This window comes from Myotis lucifugus, unplaced genomic scaffold (assembly GCF_000147115.1).
Source record: "Myotis lucifugus unplaced genomic scaffold, Myoluc2.0 scaffold_39, whole genome shotgun sequence".
Taxonomy (NCBI): domain Eukaryota; kingdom Metazoa; phylum Chordata; class Mammalia; order Chiroptera; family Vespertilionidae; genus Myotis; species Myotis lucifugus.
In genome coordinates this window covers 1,868,321-1,888,976 of record NW_005871087.1, presented here as the reverse complement: position 1 = coordinate 1,888,976, position 20,656 = coordinate 1,868,321, and the positions used below count along the sequence as shown (strand labels likewise).

At 40.6% G+C, this 20,656-nt stretch overlaps 1 protein-coding gene across 1 annotated transcript in view; it reads right to left on the bottom strand.

Moving 5' to 3' along the window:
- The window catches only part of GADL1 (glutamate decarboxylase like 1), a 138,294-nt gene that overhangs the window by 91,523 nt on the left and 26,115 nt on the right, over positions 1-20,656 (bottom strand). Inside the window, exons 3-9 of the mRNA XM_023752908.1 lie at positions 19,342-19,468; positions 16,531-16,621; positions 13,372-13,478; positions 12,328-12,443; positions 6,631-6,710; positions 6,454-6,508; positions 1,137-1,253 (exon numbers count right to left, since the gene is read on the bottom strand). Coding sequence (XP_023608676.1) covers positions 1,137-1,253; positions 6,454-6,508; positions 6,631-6,710; positions 12,328-12,443; positions 13,372-13,478; positions 16,531-16,621; positions 19,342-19,468 — 693 coding nt within the window. The remainder of the gene's footprint in view (positions 1-1,136; positions 1,254-6,453; positions 6,509-6,630; positions 6,711-12,327; positions 12,444-13,371; positions 13,479-16,530; positions 16,622-19,341; positions 19,469-20,656) is intronic.

Here is a 20,656-nt window from a genome sequence, read left to right as displayed (position 1 = left end):
CAAGTATTACAATTCCACTTAAAGAAGTCACAAATAACCTACCTGAAATATTGCCATTGGCATACTAATAGAGCCTATAACTCTAGTGGGTTTATGTTACTGCTGCTTTTACCATACATTAGCATGCATCTAATGAAAGCCTTGAGTTGCTGAAAAATCTCTCCCCATCATATCATAGATGCTTTACTTTGAAAGCATAAAACCATCCAAACTATAAAATTCTGTGTAGGGATAGCCTCCCAGTGCTCAGCTACCTTCCTTTCAGCAAGTCAAAAATATTGTGTTTTCTTTTTTTCTGATAAAGAGGCTATGAGCCACTCACCAGAGGAAGGCTCCCTAAGGTTTCATCAATATGTTCAACTCCTGATTTCACACACACACACACACACACACACACACACAAGAAAACGCTCAACAAGCATTTATAACTGCCTGAATTCAACCTTTTAACTTTAGATAAATATAATTTTAAGAATGACCTTTAATTAAGGAAGAAATTATTATAACTCCAAGACTTACAAACTTAATTAGAAAAAGAAGGCCAATCCTTTCAGTGTAAAAGTTATGAAAAATGTAAAGTTATCCCAGTCCCTCTCAAATAATTATCTATAGCAGATCTAGATAAAACCTGCTTTAATTAGAGCATGAAATTACATAGGGAAGCTTGTTACCTTTATTGGCTGATTGGTATCATATAATTTTAAAGCTAGAAGATGCTTTACAGACTACACCAGCCATTTCCCTCTTTACAGATGAAGACGCCAAAGCCCAGAGGGCTGAGGTCACAGTGACAAAGGAGGCCAATTCAAATCCAAAGTCTCCTGACTAGATAGTCCAGAATGTGTCCCTTCACCATGCTGCTCAATGACAGTAGATTCAAAGGACCAGAGAAAAGCGTTCATGGGAAAAGAAGGAATAAAATGGAATCCAGAAAACAGAAACAAAATTCACATCAAGTCTTAGTCTATCCTTCTTTATACCTTAGAAAAAAAGACATATCTATTTCCTCCAATTCGAAATGTAAATAAAAGTAGGTGGGGACCTCACATCTAGTTTCTGAGAAAATGAAAGCTTTCCCACCAAAGCTGCAAAAAGACTAGCAAGCTAAGCAGATGTGTACATACAGATGAACTTACATCCACGTGAAGCCAGAGGCCATGCCTCTTGCAGACTTCAGCTATTTCATCCAGCGGATCAAACGCGCCCAACACCGTTGTTCCCGAGGTGGCACAGACAAGAAACGGTGCTGCTCCCTGTGAAAAGGAGCCACGCATGAGAATTGTCACCATCACCTCTAAGTTTATCCTGTAATAGGCTGGTACATTATAAAGGTTCTAATATATCCAGAAATGTATTTGGTTCTTAGAGATGATCATTGATTCAGTGACTGTTTCTAAGCTTTTTCACTATTCAGTTTTGTATTATAAATAGATTAAGGAAACAGAAAAGGCTACAATAGTAGTCCTTTGTCCCAACTCAATATTTTTAGTTTCATTTTCTTTCTATAGCCTTTTCTGTTCATTGCTTTCCTAGATAGAAAGGAAATAACCTCATCCCCATTGGCAAACTGGCATTATGTTGGATCCCTAACTCCTTGGGGAGATTCATTAGGCCTCCAGAATGCCAATGTTGTTACCCTTCTCCAAAATAAAAAGGGCTGTTTGGAAGACAAACAGTCAGCTCCAGGGACAGAGCACGCAGGCCTGTGGGCTTGTTTTCTTGTGAAGTACGAGCAGTTACAAAACAGAGTGTGTGCTCAGGTACAAACTTGGCAAGGTAACCTCACTGGGATCCACTCTCCAAAACAGGTACTGCAACAGAGAAGTCTGGTAGAATGTGCTAGAAGAGAAGCTGCATAGCTTCTATGGTGATTATTCCTCCTCATCTAGCTGATGGCTGCATCTTGCAGAGTGAACGGGTGCCCGAAGGAAATGGAGAGAAAGAGAGGATGTGGGACACATGTAGAGATGAGTGGTAATCCCAGCCAAGCTAGCCAGCACCTTGGCCCCGTAAGGAAGTTCATGGCAACTAGGTAGAGGATAGAGAGTCCGTGAGTTTGTTTCTCATGGATCATCCCAGATATGTTACTGGCTGTGGAAGTGCCTTAGAGGAAAAACTTTCAGACAGAGGTGCGTGGGGGGGGGGGAGTGTAAGGAGAAGCCTACTATTCTAGCACCTGAGGAGTAAGTGACAAGAACATTTATTGCCCATTAAGTTCATTCTTACCTCCGTTTAGGATGGAATCATTTTTTCCTTAGTTTTATTTTCAAGTGCAGGTAGTTCTTACAAAATAAGTTTATGTCCCATTTTATTGTTGGGGGTTCTAACCAGACTCACTCCAATCTAGCTGATCATTGACAGAGATATCATTTCTCAATGGAAAGGAGGGCAGAGCAAGGGCACTTAGTCCACATCTCAGAGTAACGGTACACAATGAACCCATTTGCCATTTAGGCAGAAGGTTGTGACACTTATAACCTAGTCCAGTGGTCGGCAAACTCATTAGTCAACAGAGCCAAATATCAATATTACAACGATTGAAATTTCTTTTGAGAGCCAAATTTTTTAAACTTAAACTACATAGGTAGGTACATTGTTATTAACTTAATTAGGGTACTCCTAAGGCTAAGGAAGAGCCACACTCAAGGGGCCGAAGAACCGCATGTGGCTCACGAGTAGCAGTTTGCTGACCACGGACCTAGTCCATCCACCCAAACTTCTCAGAGTGAGACCAGGAGGTGACAGAGTCCCTGGGGATCATGGGCTTTGAGAATTCTTCCCTTCACTCATGTACCAACAGATCATACCTTTATCAGGGCAGAGAACTAAAGGAAATGGGACCAGGTTTATATCAATCATTAAAAGCAATAGAAAAAGTAATTTACTAAAGCCATTTACGTTGTCTTTAATGGTTGAGCTTTGCCTCATAAACTATATGACATCCTGACAGTGGTGAGAAAACACCTATGCAAGCTATCATAGCGTATTAATGACTTTTTCTCACCTTTTTAATAATCTAGCTATAAATATCAGTCCCTGAAATTAAACTTTTGCCATCTGGATTTAACCTTCCAGATTTTTCCTTTCGCACATCTCATGCGATTAATAAGAAAATTCAGTGGAAACAGAATTGATGGTGTGCTGACAATATCCTGTTTTGCCTAAGAAATTTTGTCATTTCAAAAGTCATATGCAAAAATACTCCCAAATATTCAGTGGTTACACTAGTTTTATCTCTGCATAAGCACTTCAGAGCCTCGGACGCCTCTGTGGTTTTCAGCATCCAGTAAAGGTCACTGCTCAACAGATTTGTAATGGATTGTGGCTGGCCAGGGAATTGAAGCCCAACAGAAAAAAAGTGGATGCACAATTTCCTACATCTGAAACAATCCGAGTTAAAAGCTTGAAACAGAGCAACTAGGTCTGAAGCTATTGAGAAAAATAACCTAGTCATCGGGTATTATTATCTCAGAACGGATGTGAGGTTTGTCCTTGGTGGGTCCCGGCCCCAGTTTTAGCTGACTTGAAAGAAAGCAGAGGAGACATACTGACTCTCACCCCATTGCCCTACTTTAAAATGTGCCTAAAGCAATTTTTACTTTTGAGAAACTTCTCTTTTCAGGGTCTCACCTTAAGACAGGGTCAGTTTCATACACTTTAATTGTTAAAGCAAAGCAAAATTTATGCGGTGAAGATAATAATGATTGCAGTGGGATAAAACCCATCGAATATACTAGAAAATGAGTTCTTAATGATACTTAATGATTTGACTATCTTTAGGGGATACTAGGCAACTAACTCGCTCTTCTGAAAATTAGTAAATCAGGGGAAAGAAGAAAATGTGGATCCTGCCGTGTCTGTGAAAACTGTTTCCTTAGGGAAACTAGATAGGGATGAAGGAACATTTTTCCTTAGAGTAGTATGCCTGCCAATAACTGGAGGAGAAACAAGAAAATAAATTAGAACATCAGCTACTGAAACAATGGGTCTAGACAAGGATCATCAATGGCAGGAAATCCATGAGGCGAGAGGCGGATGCAGAGCTCTCTAACAGGTGGGCTGACAATACCGGAACTCACCAATCAATGTTACCACAGAAAGAGACAAGAGATGCCTCCTCATGGAAGGACAAAATTTACCCACAAAGAATCCCGGCAACATTTCCAATCTGAATCTCACCGAGTCTCAAGATCTGTCAAATTACAAGAAATATAGAGAACAGATGGGTGGTGCAGAGGAGGGGAGCACTTGAGTCTCAAATGTGTGATGCAGTCTACATAATTCATAATGTGGAAAACTACCACACTAATAGATGTGGTTTCTTCAACAGATCAATTTTAAGAGTTAAAAAAAAGGAGGAGGGGAAGCTATAGCCTAGAAGAGATTTATATGATGAATCAATCAAATGCAACACATAGGCCTTTTATAAATCCTTATTGAAACAAACCAACTATTTTAAAAGGGAATGGGAGAAATTTTAATATCGAGTGGATATTTGATGATATTAAAAAAATTATTCCTTGAGCCCTAACCGGTTTGGCTCAGTGGATAGAGTGTCGGACTGCAGATTGAAGGGTCCCAGGTTCAATTCTGGTTAAGGGCTTGTACCTTGGTTGCGGGCACATCCCCAGTGGGGAGTGTGCAGGAGGCAGCTGATCGATGTTTCTCTCTCATCAATGTTTCTAACTCTCTATCCCTCTCCCTTCCTCTCTGTAAAAAATCAATAAAATATATTTAAAAAAATTATTCCTTGAAATGGTATTACTTTTGTTCTTTTTTTAATATATATATATATTTCATTGATTTCAGAGAGGAAGGGAGAGGGAGCGAGAGATAGAAACATCAATGATGAGGGAGAATCATTGATTGGCTGCCTCCTGCACGTCCCCACTGGGGATCAAGCTTTGATGGCTATAGTTCACAGGTGAATAAGGTGGTGGTCATCTAGAATTTTACCCAAGAGACAACGAAATCTGATCATCTCTACCACCAGACAACTTCAAGTCTACCCGCCATTGGAATGTTTTAAAAAATAAAGACAAATGTAGATCTAAGCCAATACATATGCAAAAAAGGCAAAAATTTTAAGTACAGAATTTTAAACCAAATATAATAACCTAGCATGCTCTGGATAAGGTGATTTTTATAAAATAATTAAAATATAAAGAGTAAAATAACAGAAATATAATATCAAAATTTTAAAAATTAAAAATAAGAGAACCCATTTTTTCTTAGAGTGTGAAATCCTATGAGGGAGAGATACATCCCAGGTCAGAAGCTGGGCTTTTCATTATTCAGCAGCCACACCCGACTTTGTTGCTACCTGCTGGAAAGTTACAGGAGAATAGTCTGAAGCCCCTTTTGCAATGAGGACTCTGCTGGGATCAGGAGGGAAGCAGTGAAGAAGTAGGTGCACCTAAGCCAGCAAGCAGGTCCAAGAAGCAAGAGGGCTGGCACCAAGAAGGCGACATACCTCAAAAGCAGGTGTCAAGGCCAGCCCTCGCTAGAGTATCACAGGTGAGCATGGTCATGCCTTGCTTTCCCCAGTGACAGACATGTCAGCTTTAATACATCCTGCCAGCTGAGAGAGAACATTCTTCCAGAGCTGAAGTATCAGACCCAGACTCAGTACAGGATGGTGGTTGTGAATGGACTTTGGGTGGAAGCAATCTGGGAGGATAGGCTGATCAGGACGTCAGGAGTCATTCTGAATGCAACAGAGACCATTGGTTTGGGCTGCAGAATTCTCAGTCAGGAGTTTTGTAGGAGAGTGGTCATGGGGGCCCTGCTGGAGAGGCTGGGTTCACTATCTTTTTATGGTAATCTTTACCCAGAGGATGTTTTTTTCATTGATTTTTAAAGGGAGTAGAAGGGAGGGAGGGAAAAAGAGGGAGGAAATGAGGGCCGGAGGGAGGGAGGAAGGGAGGGAGGGAGAAGGAGAGGGAGAGGGAGAGGGAGAGGGAGAGGGAGAGGGAGAGGGAGAGGGAGAGGGAGAGGGAGAGATTGATTGATGTGTGAGAGAGATATCCATTGATTGCCTCCCTCACCATCTGGGGCCAGGGATTGAATCTGCAATCCAGGTACGTTCTCTTGACCAGGAATCGAACCTGTGACCCTTCAGGCCAATGCTCTAACCACAGAGCTTCATCAGCCAGGGTGGGGTCCACCTTTTAAGGATAATTCTAGTCAAGAATCCTGAATATGGTGATGTCAGTGTTTTAATAGGTGCTGGCCACCTGGGATGAGAACATCCAAGAAACTGCACAGAACAGGAGCCAAGCACCTGGAAATAGAGCACCTGGAAATAAGTCACTGCATTTTAATTCTCCCGTGCTCTCTCCTCTGCCCCCCCGAAATGGGTCTGACTGCTTGCATTCCCCCCTGGCAATCTCGCCCTCACACCCAGATACATGCATACATTTTCTTTCCCTCTTTTTCTTTCTCCCCTCTCACCTGCTTTCTGGCTTGCCAGATTTGCTTCTCCAGTTCCTCAGGTATCATTTTACCTCTAAGAGACACAGATTTGAGACGTCCAGTTATGTTTAGCAGTGAACACATACTGGTACTGCTTTTTTAAAAGTAGGAATTTCCCCCTCCACCCACCAGGTTCCTGGATCCTGTCCCCATTACCTTCCATCTGTTTCCACAAAGCAGATATTCTCTGTACCAATCCCAAGAAAGGAGGCTGCCTTCTTCATGGAGTAATGGCACTGAATTAAAAGGGCAAAGGGAAGAAAGAGACATGAGTTCATAGCATGAAAAAACTACTGCGTATTATCTAAATGGGTGTAAGTTATATGGCTGAGCACAATCTTTAAAACATTACTGCATAAAAGAAAAAGAAAGTAGTAATTTAATTGAGCCCCTAAGTGCAGTGGTTGAGAACACTGACTTTGGTTGGAGTCAGAGAAAACAGGATTTAATTACAAGTTTTCCCAGTTACAGCTATGGAAGCTTAAACAAATAATGTATACTCGCGAAGCCTCAATTTGCAAATCTGTAAAATGGGCATGGGGATGCCTACTCCATCTTTGTCATAGAATTCAATGGGTTAATATATATATATAAAGGGATTAGCACAGAGCCTGGCATATAGAACACACTTGGTGGCTGGAGGCTGTTTTCCTTAACATTGAGGAAAGTTTCTCTTGATGCTACTAAGACTCAGTGGCAAGAGAATCTAGTCCACTGCTAACTCAAAACCCTCTAGGAGTGAGCAAGACTCTGTCTCAAAAGTTATAATCCCAGATCACAGAAGAGTTTCATGATTTTCAACAGCAAACAATGGGTTATAAATACTGATTGGACACTTGACCAGTCTGGTTTAATATTCAATGTAAGGCTGAAGTTAGACATACCAGAATGTGGCTAAAATCATAACAAAATTAATAATAATTTATAGACAGATTACTTTATGCAGCCCTGGCATGAATGAGTCCAATGGCTCTGGAATTAGGTCTCATCTATTTCTTATTGGAGATAGTAGAATATGCTTTAGATTATTGCACCTTTTCCGCCTACTACATGAAGCCCGTAGATAATTAGCATTCAAACCTTGGAGATGTCAGTCTTCATACATTAGTGTGGACAGGTGGTCAATTAATTCTTTTTCAAGCCAGAAAAATTAAGCTGCTAACAGACATTATTGTACCCAAAAAACCTTAGTAATTTAATTTGTAGGTATGAATACATTAAGAGTAGTCATGCCTTCACACTTATCTTGATATATCCCCTCAAATGTGGTAATTTTCTTCTTTTGTCAAGAGAGTTTTATTGGAAGCTCTTAAAAAAAACTCTCTAAAAATAAATGCAGAGGTAACACCATCAGGAAAAATGAAACCACCCTAAATAATTAATTTCCAAATGTCAAATAGAACCTGTCCAAAATGCCTGTAGGTTGCATTCATTTCAGGTGGTTACAAAAACATATACATATTGAGGAGCCATGACTTATATGAAAAGGTAATTAATTCTCTACTTGCTACATCAGCCCACCATCGCGAAGGTGACAAAGGGAAGGCCAATTATTTCTCAAGAGATTCGGGCTCTGGCAACCAAACAGCTATTGATTTCATAGTGATATCTGCCAAATAAGGAAAACCACATTGTTTTGCCCTTAGAAATAGCAAAATATCCCCAACTGATAGATCTGCTAAATGAAACACTGGTTATCAGAATAAGAATAGCCTCGGCGGAGCTATCTTTGGGTACCTCAGGGCTAAATATAGTCTGATGTCAATCTCAAATGCAGAGGGACAGATTAAACGCGGTCTGCAAAACTGAAGTCTGAGCATCTGAAAGCATCAGAGGAAGAAAAGAAAGAGGGCGATGCTTCAGACATGCTGAGCACTTTCAAGGAAAGGAAAACCTAGAAGGCTGAGCTCAGAGGGAAGAGCTGCATTTAGAAACAAGTGGTGGCCGCTCCCATCACTGGCAGGAGAGAAGTCGGCTGTTCTAAGACCCAATCCCCCTACATTTCATTCCTCTACAGCAGAAGCAAAAACCTCAGCGGGTGTCCACTGCTGTAAACTTAAAACAGCCAGTGCCTCCATGAAAGACAGACTGCACTGAAGTCTTCCTTTCCCGTTCCAGCAAGGACTTTTTCCGTGACCTTGGGTTTCTCAATGAACCACTGCTTCCCCTTCCAGATGGCGTTCTGGATGCTTGGACTCCTTCTAGTGCTGCCTAGTTTGATGCTCAAACTGGCTCCGGGTGGAGGGGAGAGCAAGGGCCGTGAATGCTGAATGCTATATTCTAGGGAAGAAACAAAAGTATGTCTCCGAGAGCACACACTGGTTCAGTGCTCCAAGCAGCAGAGCCGGAGGCCAGGCGGACTGATCTGCGCTCTGCAGGGCATCCTCAGAGCACCTGCTTGCTGTGGAGAACACCTGCAGTCACATCCAACCCCAGGTCAAGACCAGGAGGCAGGGCCAGGGATAGGGAGAGTGAAGGAGGCCCCTCGGGTGCAAAATCTAAGGCAGCATGACCTGTGACATGCAGCCTAGCGTCTCACTCGCCTCACCCCTGCCTCCATCCTGCTAGAGAGGAACTAGAACAATTGATAGCTGACCTAGAAGCAATAGGAATTTCTTTTCTCCCCTCACTCTTTAGTGGCAAATGAGCGCTACTTTATGTTGATTCCCCAAATGATTTGAATGACAAACCTAAGATTTCTACAAATTCAAGGAATTCATAGTTAACTGCTAATCAAGTCACACATTAATGTATTTATTTTTTAAATATATTTTATTGATTTTTTACAGAGAGGAAGGGAGAGAGATAGAGAGTTAGAAACATCGATGAGAGAGAAACATCAGAGAAACATCGATCAGCTGCCTCCTGCACATCTCCTACTGGGGATGTGCCCGCAACCCAGGTACATGCCCTTGACCGGAATCGAACCTGGGACCTTTCAGTCCGCAGGCCGACGCTCTATCCACTGAGCCAAACCGGTTTCGGCCAAGTCACACATTTATTACTTTTGTTATTTTCCCCCCAAACTCCCCTTCTCTCTGGTTCCTATTTAGCCTGGAGAGGCCACCTTGGATGTGCTAACAGTCTACGGGTCTCTGTCATGACCTTCCAGGTTTCCACCAACAGCTGAATCGCAGTCAGAACTGGAAGTTTGCAAAAATGCCTCCAGTGATGGGTACATATACTCTGCATATGATGGGCCAAGGCAGAGATGCAATAATTACCCCTGGTAATCTCGGACAGCATAAAAACTGGGAAAGTCAAGCCACCTAACAAGCAATATGGGAAAATAACCACAGGCCATAGGCCAATGCCCAAAAGAAAACAAGGGAGTCCTATCAGGTTTGGCTCAGTGGATAGAGCGTTGGCCTGAGGACTGAAGGGTCCCAGGTTTGATTCTGGTCAAGGGCACATGCCCCAGGCTCAGAGGCAGCTGATCAATGATTCTTTCATCATAGATGTTTTTTATCTCTCTCTCCCTCTCCCTTCCTCTCTGAAATCAGTAAAAATAGGTTTTTTAAAAAAAGACAAAAGAAAATGGGGGAAGATAGCAAAAAGATTAACGTTGGATTTAAGATCAATTAGGCCTTTAATTCTTTATTTTTAACTAAATGATGAACTGATTTGTTGTTATAAATGGGGAAGGTGGTCATAAAATATGAATTAGGATAATGCAAATGCTATGAACTGAGTCTCTTTGGCAGAACAGGGAAAGGAACAAGCTACAGAGTGGAATCTGGTTGGATGGGGTGAGAATATATAGTCAGGGCTATACTGTGTTTGAAGTTATGGAATTTCTCTGTGGAATTCCCATTGTTATATCAAAATTCATGTGTGTAATCCCCAGCACCCAGTGTGATGGTATTGGTTAAGACTGGGTGAGATTAATGTCCGTATAAGAATAGGCATGGAAATAGGAACTCAAATGCAGGAGAGACTTTGATTCTTGATATACTAGGGTTCCTCAAACTCTACTCCAAATAACCCAATAATCCCAAATAACCAAGTGTTTTCCCCAGATGCCCACATTCCCAAATATTCTTCTCTTGCTATAGAAACAATGTCTCGTGAAGAAGGGCATTGGGGTGGCTGAGTAAAGAATCGCAGACTAGGTGATGCCTCCCAACACCCAATGCCCACTTCACACTTAGCGCTGAACTAACCAGAGCAAAGGGCAGACAGGACAGGAGAAAAACGTGGGGGTCTCTGTCATGGTTTCCTTCCACGGTGGACCTCTTTGTACAATCTGTCCTTTGTGATAATAAAGTCGCTTTTGCTCTTGAAGGAAAAGAACAGATACAGGAAAGCCCAGCAGGAAATAACAGGGAATTTTCAGATTCTGTCAGCCTCGTGTGTTGCATAGGAGACCTAAGGTTATTGCAAAAGGTACAGAAGCTACACTCTCCTGCCAGGGACGTGGGGGAAAAGAAGCTGTGGATGGGCAGAGGCACCAGTGGAATCACACAAAAACAGAAAAGAAAAATAATAGCGTCTTCCAGATAAGACGGCACGTAAGCTGTGCCATCTATTCTAACCACATAATTAGAGTGGGATCATTCTCTTCCCACTAATAACAAGAGCAAACATTTTTTTCTATCTTCTATGTGCCAAATGCTACTTTTCATGCATTAACTCATTCAGTCTTTGCAACACTCCACTAACCGGTGACCATTAAGCTCATGTGGCTGTTGGGTTGCTTTAATGGCCCAAATAATTTACTGCTCCTGTGTCTATACCCTTTCCCAGAAGGCTTTGCAGAAAATATCCTTAAGAGGTAGACTATTTTCTCACTTCTTGTATCTGGGTTCCTAGACATGACTTAGTTTGCCAAGAAAATGAGGGAGACATGACAAGGTGTCAGTTCTGAGCCTAGAACTCGAGAATTCCGGAATGCTCCCATGCAGTTGTGTTCCTGGTACCACTGCCATAACAACACACCTGCACTAGCCTGCTGGAGGGTGAGAGACAATGAAGTTGAGAGGACTCACTGGAGTCATCCCAGCCAAACTGCTCCTAGATCAGTCATTGGCCAGCCAACCCCCAGACAGGCAAGGGCGCCCAGCAAGTGTAGCTGAACTGCCCAGCTATCCCAAGACTTGTAAACAATTACATGTATACTTCTATGCCACAGAGTTTGGGGATAATTTTCTTAGATACAAGAGCTAACTGATATGCTCATTTTTGCAAATTTGGAAACTAAGGCACAGAGTAGTTAATCAACTTATCCAAGGTCACTCGGATAGTAAGTAGTAGAGACAAGAAATGAACCCAGACAGCCTACTTCAAAGCCATGTACCTATCCACCAACAGAGCCTCTACTGAAGTGGAGAGTAAAATGAGATAGGGGATTGTAGCAACATGCAGGGATGTGTGTGTGTGTGTGTGAGTGTGTGTGTATGTGTGTGTGTGTGTGTGTGTGTGTGAGAGAGAGAGAGAGAGAGAGAGAGAGATTCATTTTACTCAATATATCCCTTTCTTCTTGAAAAGTCCTTGTGTTAGTCATTCAAAGCAATCAATTTTAAAAAGAAATGTGAGTAGATGACATAGTATCAACCATCTAACTTCTAATAAATGAGCTACTCAAAGAAGAGATTCACAGAGATAGCATGTTCAAATGAAATGTTATCTTTTTCTAAAGAAAATACTACAGACTATAAATTTTAAGTAAAGGTGATGCACAAAATTGGGTGGCCAATATCAAACCCATCAGGATTTCTTTTGGAATGAAATATGATGTTACACTTAGGCATATTAGTTACACAGAGAGCATAAAAGGAGTGCGTAGACAAACAAGCCCTGTTAAATAATGCATTCTCAGAAAATCTATATCTGATACCCCAAATCATTTTTTACCTCTGCAGATGTGAAAAGGATTAATCTTGGCAACCCAGACAGCCCCTTTTCCTTGATATCAGGACAATATTTGTATCGAGCTAAATTCATGGCATACATATTGGACACTGAGCCACCTGCAAAAACAAAAATTGCAATGGCATATTTATAGCATGAAGTTATAGCTCCCTAAGTGCTGACTTCAGTGGAAAGCATAAATGGCTGTGGCTGCTCTGGTCTAATGACAAATCACTGGGAAAGTCATTGAAACCCCACCCCATTACTCTTACACACTTCCTAGTCTCTAGTTCCTGCAGTTTCCAATCTCAGCAAAGTGAGAAGTTTTGGTCTATTCTCTCATTCCGAAATTTTTCCAAACTAAAGGTTTCAATCTATGAGTTCTGTATCTAACTCTCTGTAGTTAATAATATTCTGTCTGTCATCTGATCAATAAAATGACAATACATGCCCATCTCAGCTTCCAAACAAACAAAAAAACAAAAAAAGAGGATTGCAGGATAAATAAAATGTGACTTAGGAATCTTCTCAGGTAAAATTGATTTAAAAACCTAAAAATCTTATGATAGCCCTTCCAACAACAGGTAAATTCATTTGTGTTAGATATAAATCCTAAATTGTAGCTATCTCATTTGTTTAGCATTTATGTCATTTATTATTATGTAAAACTAGAGGCCCGATGCACGAAATTCATGTAAGAGTAGGCCTTCCTTTCCCTGGCTGCTGGCACCAGCTTCCCTCTGGCACCCAGGACCCGGGCTTCCCTCTGGCCGCCAGCAGGCACTCAAGACCTGGGCTTCCTTCGCAGCCTGGCTTCGTCTGGAAGGTTGTCTGGAAGGATGTCCAGTCTAATTACCATATTATGCTTTTATTATGGATATTATTGCTCTGGAAAAAGGCACAAGCTAGGGTCTCCCTAAGTAGCATTATTAATATCCCACTTTTTGTGATGTGTAAATTTGCAAGGGGTTGTTCTTCATCTACCACATTAATCTATTTTTAGATGCTTCTAATAGAAGGGAGATGGCAATAACTAATTGTACTTACCTGGGTTAAATATTCCATCCCCTTCGTTCCAGCCAATAAATTCAATCATTTTCTTCAGAACCGCTTCTTCCACTAACAGAAACACTGGGGACACCTCATATGTATAACTAGATAGATATAAAAAATACTTCACTTCTATGACTAGAGTCAAACCATCCCTTTGGTGTCCCAAGAAATGCAGAGTTTTATTAAACCAAGTAGCTGTCGAAGTGTAGATAGATTCTTTGGAAATTTATTCATTGGATATAGAGAAGTCTGCAGTCAGTGCTAGTGCTAGTTGTGGTTAGATAATAGCGGTGGCCTTAGGGATACGCTGGCTACTGCAGCAGGCTTAGTTTACAGAAAAACTTCAATTCCATAGGGAGAGATGAAGGCAGTGCATCTCAATTCTTTGCATTAGTCATGAGCAGTGGCCATTTTACTCTTGGATGATGCTTTGGATGCTGGCTAAGGGAAAAACCATTGTCATGGTAACTAGGTTTTATTAGGTTATCACTGTGAGTACCCTAGCAGGCAGCTCTAGATATTCTACATGGCAATGACCCATCCTGGATGAGAGCTTCCTCTACCACACGCCTCTGTTTGTACAAATGAGAAGTGCTCTGTGGGACATCTCTCGTTATGGGATTTTACAGCACAGCACTACCCAGACCCCCTGCCATGAAGAATCTGTTGCTTCGGGCTGGAGTCAGAGAGCACAGCTAAGTTAGCCTCTTTAGGAATTTCCTCAGCATAAGTGAGCCACCTTCCCTAAAGTTATACCCTTCCCTGTGGTGGTCTACACCTGATGACTGGCCCAGCTGGAGGCATAAAGGCCTGGCCACTGGGCCCAACTCTAGACCAATTTAAAGAGCCATTGTAGCTCCAGAGATCTCCCTGGGGTCAATCTCTTGTCATTGCACCTGCATGCCAGCTTGACTTCTCTCTCTGCCCACTCAGCTTCCTTCCCTCAGTGTCACCCATGCTGATCCCACGGGTATTCCTTAGTAAACATCTTGCTCACTAAATTTCATTTAGAGCAGCTTCCCAGGGAACTGAACCCGAGACAGTTACCATTGTGCAATGTCTGAGTCTCTTCTTTCTCCAATTAACTTGAGAGTGACTAAATATCTATAACCTCCCTCTCTAACAGTTAAGTAATTGCATTAAATTGTATCTGAATATGTGTACTCTGAGTATATAAGCGAGGCAGACACATTCAGATTTATAGTCACAGAATTTAATGCGATTATTTTAACATCTGGCAGGGAAAACTTTGGGAAGAAGAAGAAAAAAAAGAAGACCTACTATGTATCACCTCCCTATGTGCCAAGCACTCTACAAGCACTCTAGGTTCTATTTTTAAACCATGCTAGGAAACCAGTTTACACATATCAAAAATGTGGAGGGAAAGTATATATACTTATGTGTACCTAAAATATAAAGTGAAATAATTATTCACTTTTTTGTAAGAAAAAATTAATACTAAATTAAATACAAATTAAAACTAATACTTTAAAAACCTCTAAAGATTTCAGTTATAAGAACTTAGCAAACCCAATACACACAGGAAAGGCTCACAGAATTGTGCAATTTTACTGTCTCTTCTGACTTACCTAACACTTTTAACTCTTCTACCCATTGTAATCCATGGTCTTGCATTACTCTACCCAAAATTCTCTAACTGAAGTCACCAGTAGCATACATGTTGCTAATCTAGAGGACATGTCTTAGTCTGTCTTAAATACTCAGCAACATGTGACTCTAGACCAGCGATTCTCAACCTGTGGGTCGCGACTCCTTTGGCGGTCGAACGACCCTTTCACAGGGGTCGCCTAAGACCATCCTGCATATCAGATATTTACATTACGATTCATAACAGTAGCAACATTACAGTTATGAAGTAGCAACGAAAATAATTTTATGGTTGGGTCACAACATGAGGAACTGTATTTAAAGGGCCAGAAGGTTGAGAACCACTGCTCTAGACAATCTCCTCCAGGGCTTCCATGCTTCCTTGCCTGATTTTCTCCTTCTATCTCTCTATTGCAGGCTGATCTTCCTTCTCCTAACTGCTAAATACTATTATCGTAGATATCCTCAAAGCCCAGTCATAAGCCCTCCTCTCTCCTCACTCTACACTCTGTCTCAAAGGCAGTACTTCTCCATCTCCTGGGTTGTTTTTATTTTTCAGTGTCTCCATCCTTCTCATTAAAATCATTTATAAACACACCCACAGAAATTCATATTTAATTGATCTATTTTGGAGCCCAGGCCTCGATTTTGTTAAAAAAAAGTTCCAAGATTGATTCTAATGAGCAGAAAGGGTTGAGAATCACTGACTTAAGGAATCTCATCCTTGCCCAGTGTTTCAACTGCCATCGTTCACCAATAACTCTTAAATTGATCCTTTTCATAGACATGAGAATTTTAGTTCCATGTATCCCATCAGTACAATGAAGTGAATTCGTTATGCAAATAATAATAATAATAATAATAATAATAATAATAATACCTTGAGAGTATTTGCTTAGGAAGTTTTCAATATTCAGTATTTTTGGAAGTGTCAATGAAGTACTGATGGGGTGGTCATAATAATCTGGCCACTCAGTGTATATGCTGTTCCTTCTGTTTAGAACTCATCCCTCCAGTTTCATCTTACTTTTTACTTACCCTTTATCTCTTAGCTATAGTCAGAGAAGACTTTCTAGAGTTCCCAACTAGAAAAAATTGGCCCATTTATATTTATAGCCTCACGCCCACTTTACATGAGAATTGAAATTGTCGATTAATTTGTGTGCACATTTTGATTAATTTGCATGGAGCATCTCTATCTCACTAGATATTTTGTTTCATGAAGGCAAAGTCAAGGTTTGTTTTTACTCAAAGTATCTCTCCGGTACTTAGCACAGACACAGCTTTTCATGCAGAATAAATTAAAAGTTGCTTGCTCATTTTCTCATTTGTTGAGTGGAGATAATGCCTGCCTTACCCTCTCACAGAACCACTATCAAATCAAACAGCTCTTTGAATACTACTGTCATAAGACTATTCCATTATTTATGATGACGCTGCACCAATGAAATCATTAACTAAAAATTTACAAAATAAAATTTTCATCTACTTAAAAAACATCTCTAATCCACATTTGGTATAAATTTCCAGTATAATGATACTTACACACTTGGATTTAATGCTTCTGTCATAAATCGAGCCACCAAGGAGTAATAATCAAGTCCAGCATACAACTGGTTGAAAAATCTTGGATGGTCTGTAAATTTAAACAGAGTATTCATCTACACAGCAATAAAAAAGAAAACTCTATCAATACTACATAGCAATAACATAAATGAATCTTTTAGACAATAAAAGCAGCTGGACACAAAAGAATATATACTGCATAACTGCACTTATGTGATATTCAATATCAGGCAAAGCTGATCTATGGAGATAGAAGTTAGAATTCTGAGTACCTTTGGGAAGGACATATTGATTAGAAAGGAGTCTCCAGAGTGTTGAGAATTGTTTTTATCTCTACCTTGGTGATGGCTATTTACATACACATATGTGCAAATTCATCAATATGAGAATTTAAGATCAATCCATTGTACTGAATGCAAATTACACCTCAATTTTAAAAGAGCATTCAAAACTTAATCATGCACAAAGGCAACAAATGTTAAAGACCCGTCTCCTAGCCCTTTCTCCTGAACAATGATACACTTCTGAGTAAAACCTGAGCCATCTTTTACAACCTTTGGTTTGCCTGCTCCTTTCTTTCTACCACCCTGACTCAAATCAAAATCTTCAAGAATTGGGTTGTTTGAACACTTTCTATACATGTATCAAATATCAAAGCCTGCTACCTTTATCCTCCGAAAATATTGATATTAACTTCTCTAAATGTACACACACTTCTCTCACCAGCAGGTTTCTCTTCGGGCTCCTGGCAGTGAGTGGCCTCTTTATTTTTCAGACTGGACCATTTTTCATAGTGCAACTGGCATTATGTGGATGGAGTAAGACGTGACTCATCATGCAGCTTATATAAACTTTCTGATTCAACTTTTTTCAAAGGCAAGTTGCCTTTAAGACTCAAACAACTTCAGTTCCAACTTTCTATCCTCCCCCGCCCCCGCCTATAAAAGGTTTCATAAAGGTCCTTGGCTTTATACAATGTGAATATTCACACCGAACACCAGGGTAACTGGCTTGGCATTCTCAGTCATAGGATGCCCAGCCTGACCAAGAACAACGGTGCAGGTCTATTTCCAACTTTGAGTGTTTGGGAACCATTTCAGTTAGTGACTTCTTGTTACAACTTCCAGTATTTGGTTTTAGATTATTTTTCCTCTTTCAACTAGGGTTTCAATGAAAAACAAAAATATCAAGAGAAAATGTCTTTTTAAAATAAAACATGGAAAACTTCCTCTAATCTGGCAAAGGAAACCAGACATGGCTACAAGTAATTTTAATAAGATTTGTTTTTTTGTTTTTTTTTTGTTCTGTGTTAATTTATGATTGATTTCCATGGTAACGTTATGGAAAATATCTAGTAAGCTGAAAAATCTACTGCATTAAATGTCCTTCTACACTTCTGACATGCACTAGAATAATAAGATATGTATCTCTGCTTTTGAAATGCTAAGTGGGCTTTTGATACATACACCAGACTTTCCCAAGGGAATATAAACCAATTATTTTTAGCCAGAATTTTATGATATTCCTTCCACTACATTTAGCTCAGCGTCAGAATTCACACAGCATAATGCCTGCATGGTCTTAAGCACTAGATTACCTTTACATCGTACTGAGAAATGCATATTTTGGAAAATTATTCTCCTACTTTAAGAACTTGTTCCCTGGGTATATGTTAACAGTCAGCTGGAACAGTATTCAGCACAAAACTGGCATGATGTTACTGCATTTACAAAGATCACAGTTGTTAGGCATTGTGGTGAAACCATCACAACATAAACTCACCACGTATAAGATTCATTTTTTATACCTTCCTAAAGGTTCTTATTTTTTGATCCTACTAGAGTTGATAAAATAATTTGGTAATTACCAACTGCCCAGAGTTAATAAGTATTTTCCAAATAAATCTATTCCTATTTATATTAAGGACTCATTCTTGAACTTTTTTTTTGCATATTCTAGGCCAGTGGCCGGCAAACTGTGGCTCTTGAGCAACATGTGGCTCTTTGGCCCCTTGAGTGTGGCTCTTCCACAAAATACCTCGTGCGGGCACACATGTACAGTGCGATTGAAACTTCGTGGCCCATGCGCAGAAGTTGGTATTTTGTAGAAGACCCACACTCAAGGGGCCAAAGAGCCACATGTGGCTCACGAGCCGCAGTTTGCCGACCACTGTTCTAGGCCATTGAGATTTTAAATCCCTTACAAATTCTATAATCAAAGTATCATTTGCCAGTTTGGATCAACATAAGAAATGAGAAGTGGCAGTAATGGTATATGGGCTTAATTATAAGTGGGGAATGGAGATCGCCAAGGAGTGGATAATATTTATATGTGACCATTAACACCAACAGTTTCACTTTCATTTTATTTTTGGCCTTTACCATAAATCTGTAATAAGGGTTAAATGGACCATTTAAAAACTATCAGAACCACTATGTTTTATTTTTGTTTTTAACATATTTTTATTAATTTCAGAAATGAAGGGAGAAGAAGAGAGATAGAAACATCAATGATAGGAAAGAATCATGGATCAGCTGCCTCCTGCACGCCCCACACTGGGGACAGAGCCCACAGCCCGGGCACGTGCCATTGACTGGAATCGAAACCCGAACCCTCAGTCCTCAGGCCGGCACTCTATCCACTGAACCAAACTGGCTAGGGCAGAATCACTATGTTTTGATCCAGGTTTCTCATCCATAAACACTGTCATACTCAGCTTTACCATGAGGTAAATAAATCCTGAAGAACATGTACTTATCAGAGGTACTGATCAAGGAAGTAAATTCTTACTAGTTTTGACACTGTAGCGTATGACATCCCGGCAGAGTTCCAAAAGCCTGTGGTGTGGCTCTCCTGTGTCTCTCATCTCCAAATCAAGAAGCTGTTTCAGTTGTTCAGGAGGCTGCCATTCACAAACCTGGAGGGTTAGCAATGAAACAGTTAACTGAGCACCCATGAGAGCCAAGTATTGAACGAATATTAGAACTCTAACCTTATGAAGCTTCCAGACAAGTGGGAGAGACAGGGACTTAAGGTGCAACCACAGTTTAGCATGAAAAGAGCTATCACAATAATGCAGAAGTCATTAAACAAACGAGGGGCCTCACCTTGGATATGGAAGGTCAAAAATGAACCCAGCAAAGTTTAGGGGCTGGGGTAGTGCAAGGGGCATTCTAGGTGGAAGTAATAGAAGCCACAAAGGCTGAAATATGAATAGAGGAGCCCAGGGCACATGGGAAGAATGAAGTATGTGTCGTGTGGCTAGAAGAGGCAGTTTGAGGAAGGGAGAGGCAAGAATTAAGGCTGAAATAACAAACTCCTGCTAACTAGTCTCTGTGCTTATATCCTTGCCTCATAGTCTACTAGCAATGTGGCATGGTCATTCCTCTGCTCAAATATTCCCAATGGGCCCCCATATTCTTTACGGGAAAACCAAAGTCCGTACAATGACCTAAAATGATCCTGTATAATCCGCTTCCCCTGGTAGGGTTCCCCTTCTAGTTGCATCTAGCACTACTTTCTTCTTGGCTGACTCTGCCCTGCCAACCTGGCCTCCTTGCTGTTCTTCAGTGCACAGGGCATACTCCCATCTTAGGGTCTCTAAACTGGTTGTGCCCTCCACCTCGAATGCTCCTCCTCCAAATATCCCTACAGCTAATTTCCTCACTGCTTTCAAAGCTCTACTCAAATGTCACTTTCTCAATGACGGCAATTCTGATTCCCTTATTAAAAATCACAAGCTGCACATTAACCCATCTCTACCAATCTCTCCTGACTTTTCTACTCATCATTTTTCTATAGCACGTATCACCTTCCAATATTTATTATGTCCTATATAATCTCCATGGAAGCGGAGACATTGGTTTGTTTGTTCACTGGTCCCAAGTAAATGATGCAGAGCCGGCTACCTAAGGGGATGCTTAATAAAGATATGATGAATGAATAAATAAATGAATGAATGAAAAAATAAGCAAGACTCATATCATTATAGGCTTTATGTAGCATAAAGTGTGAACTTGGCACTAAGGAAGCCATTGGGATATTTTGGACGGGGGAATTATATCATCATATTTGTGTTTTGGATAATAGCTTTTGTTGCTATGTG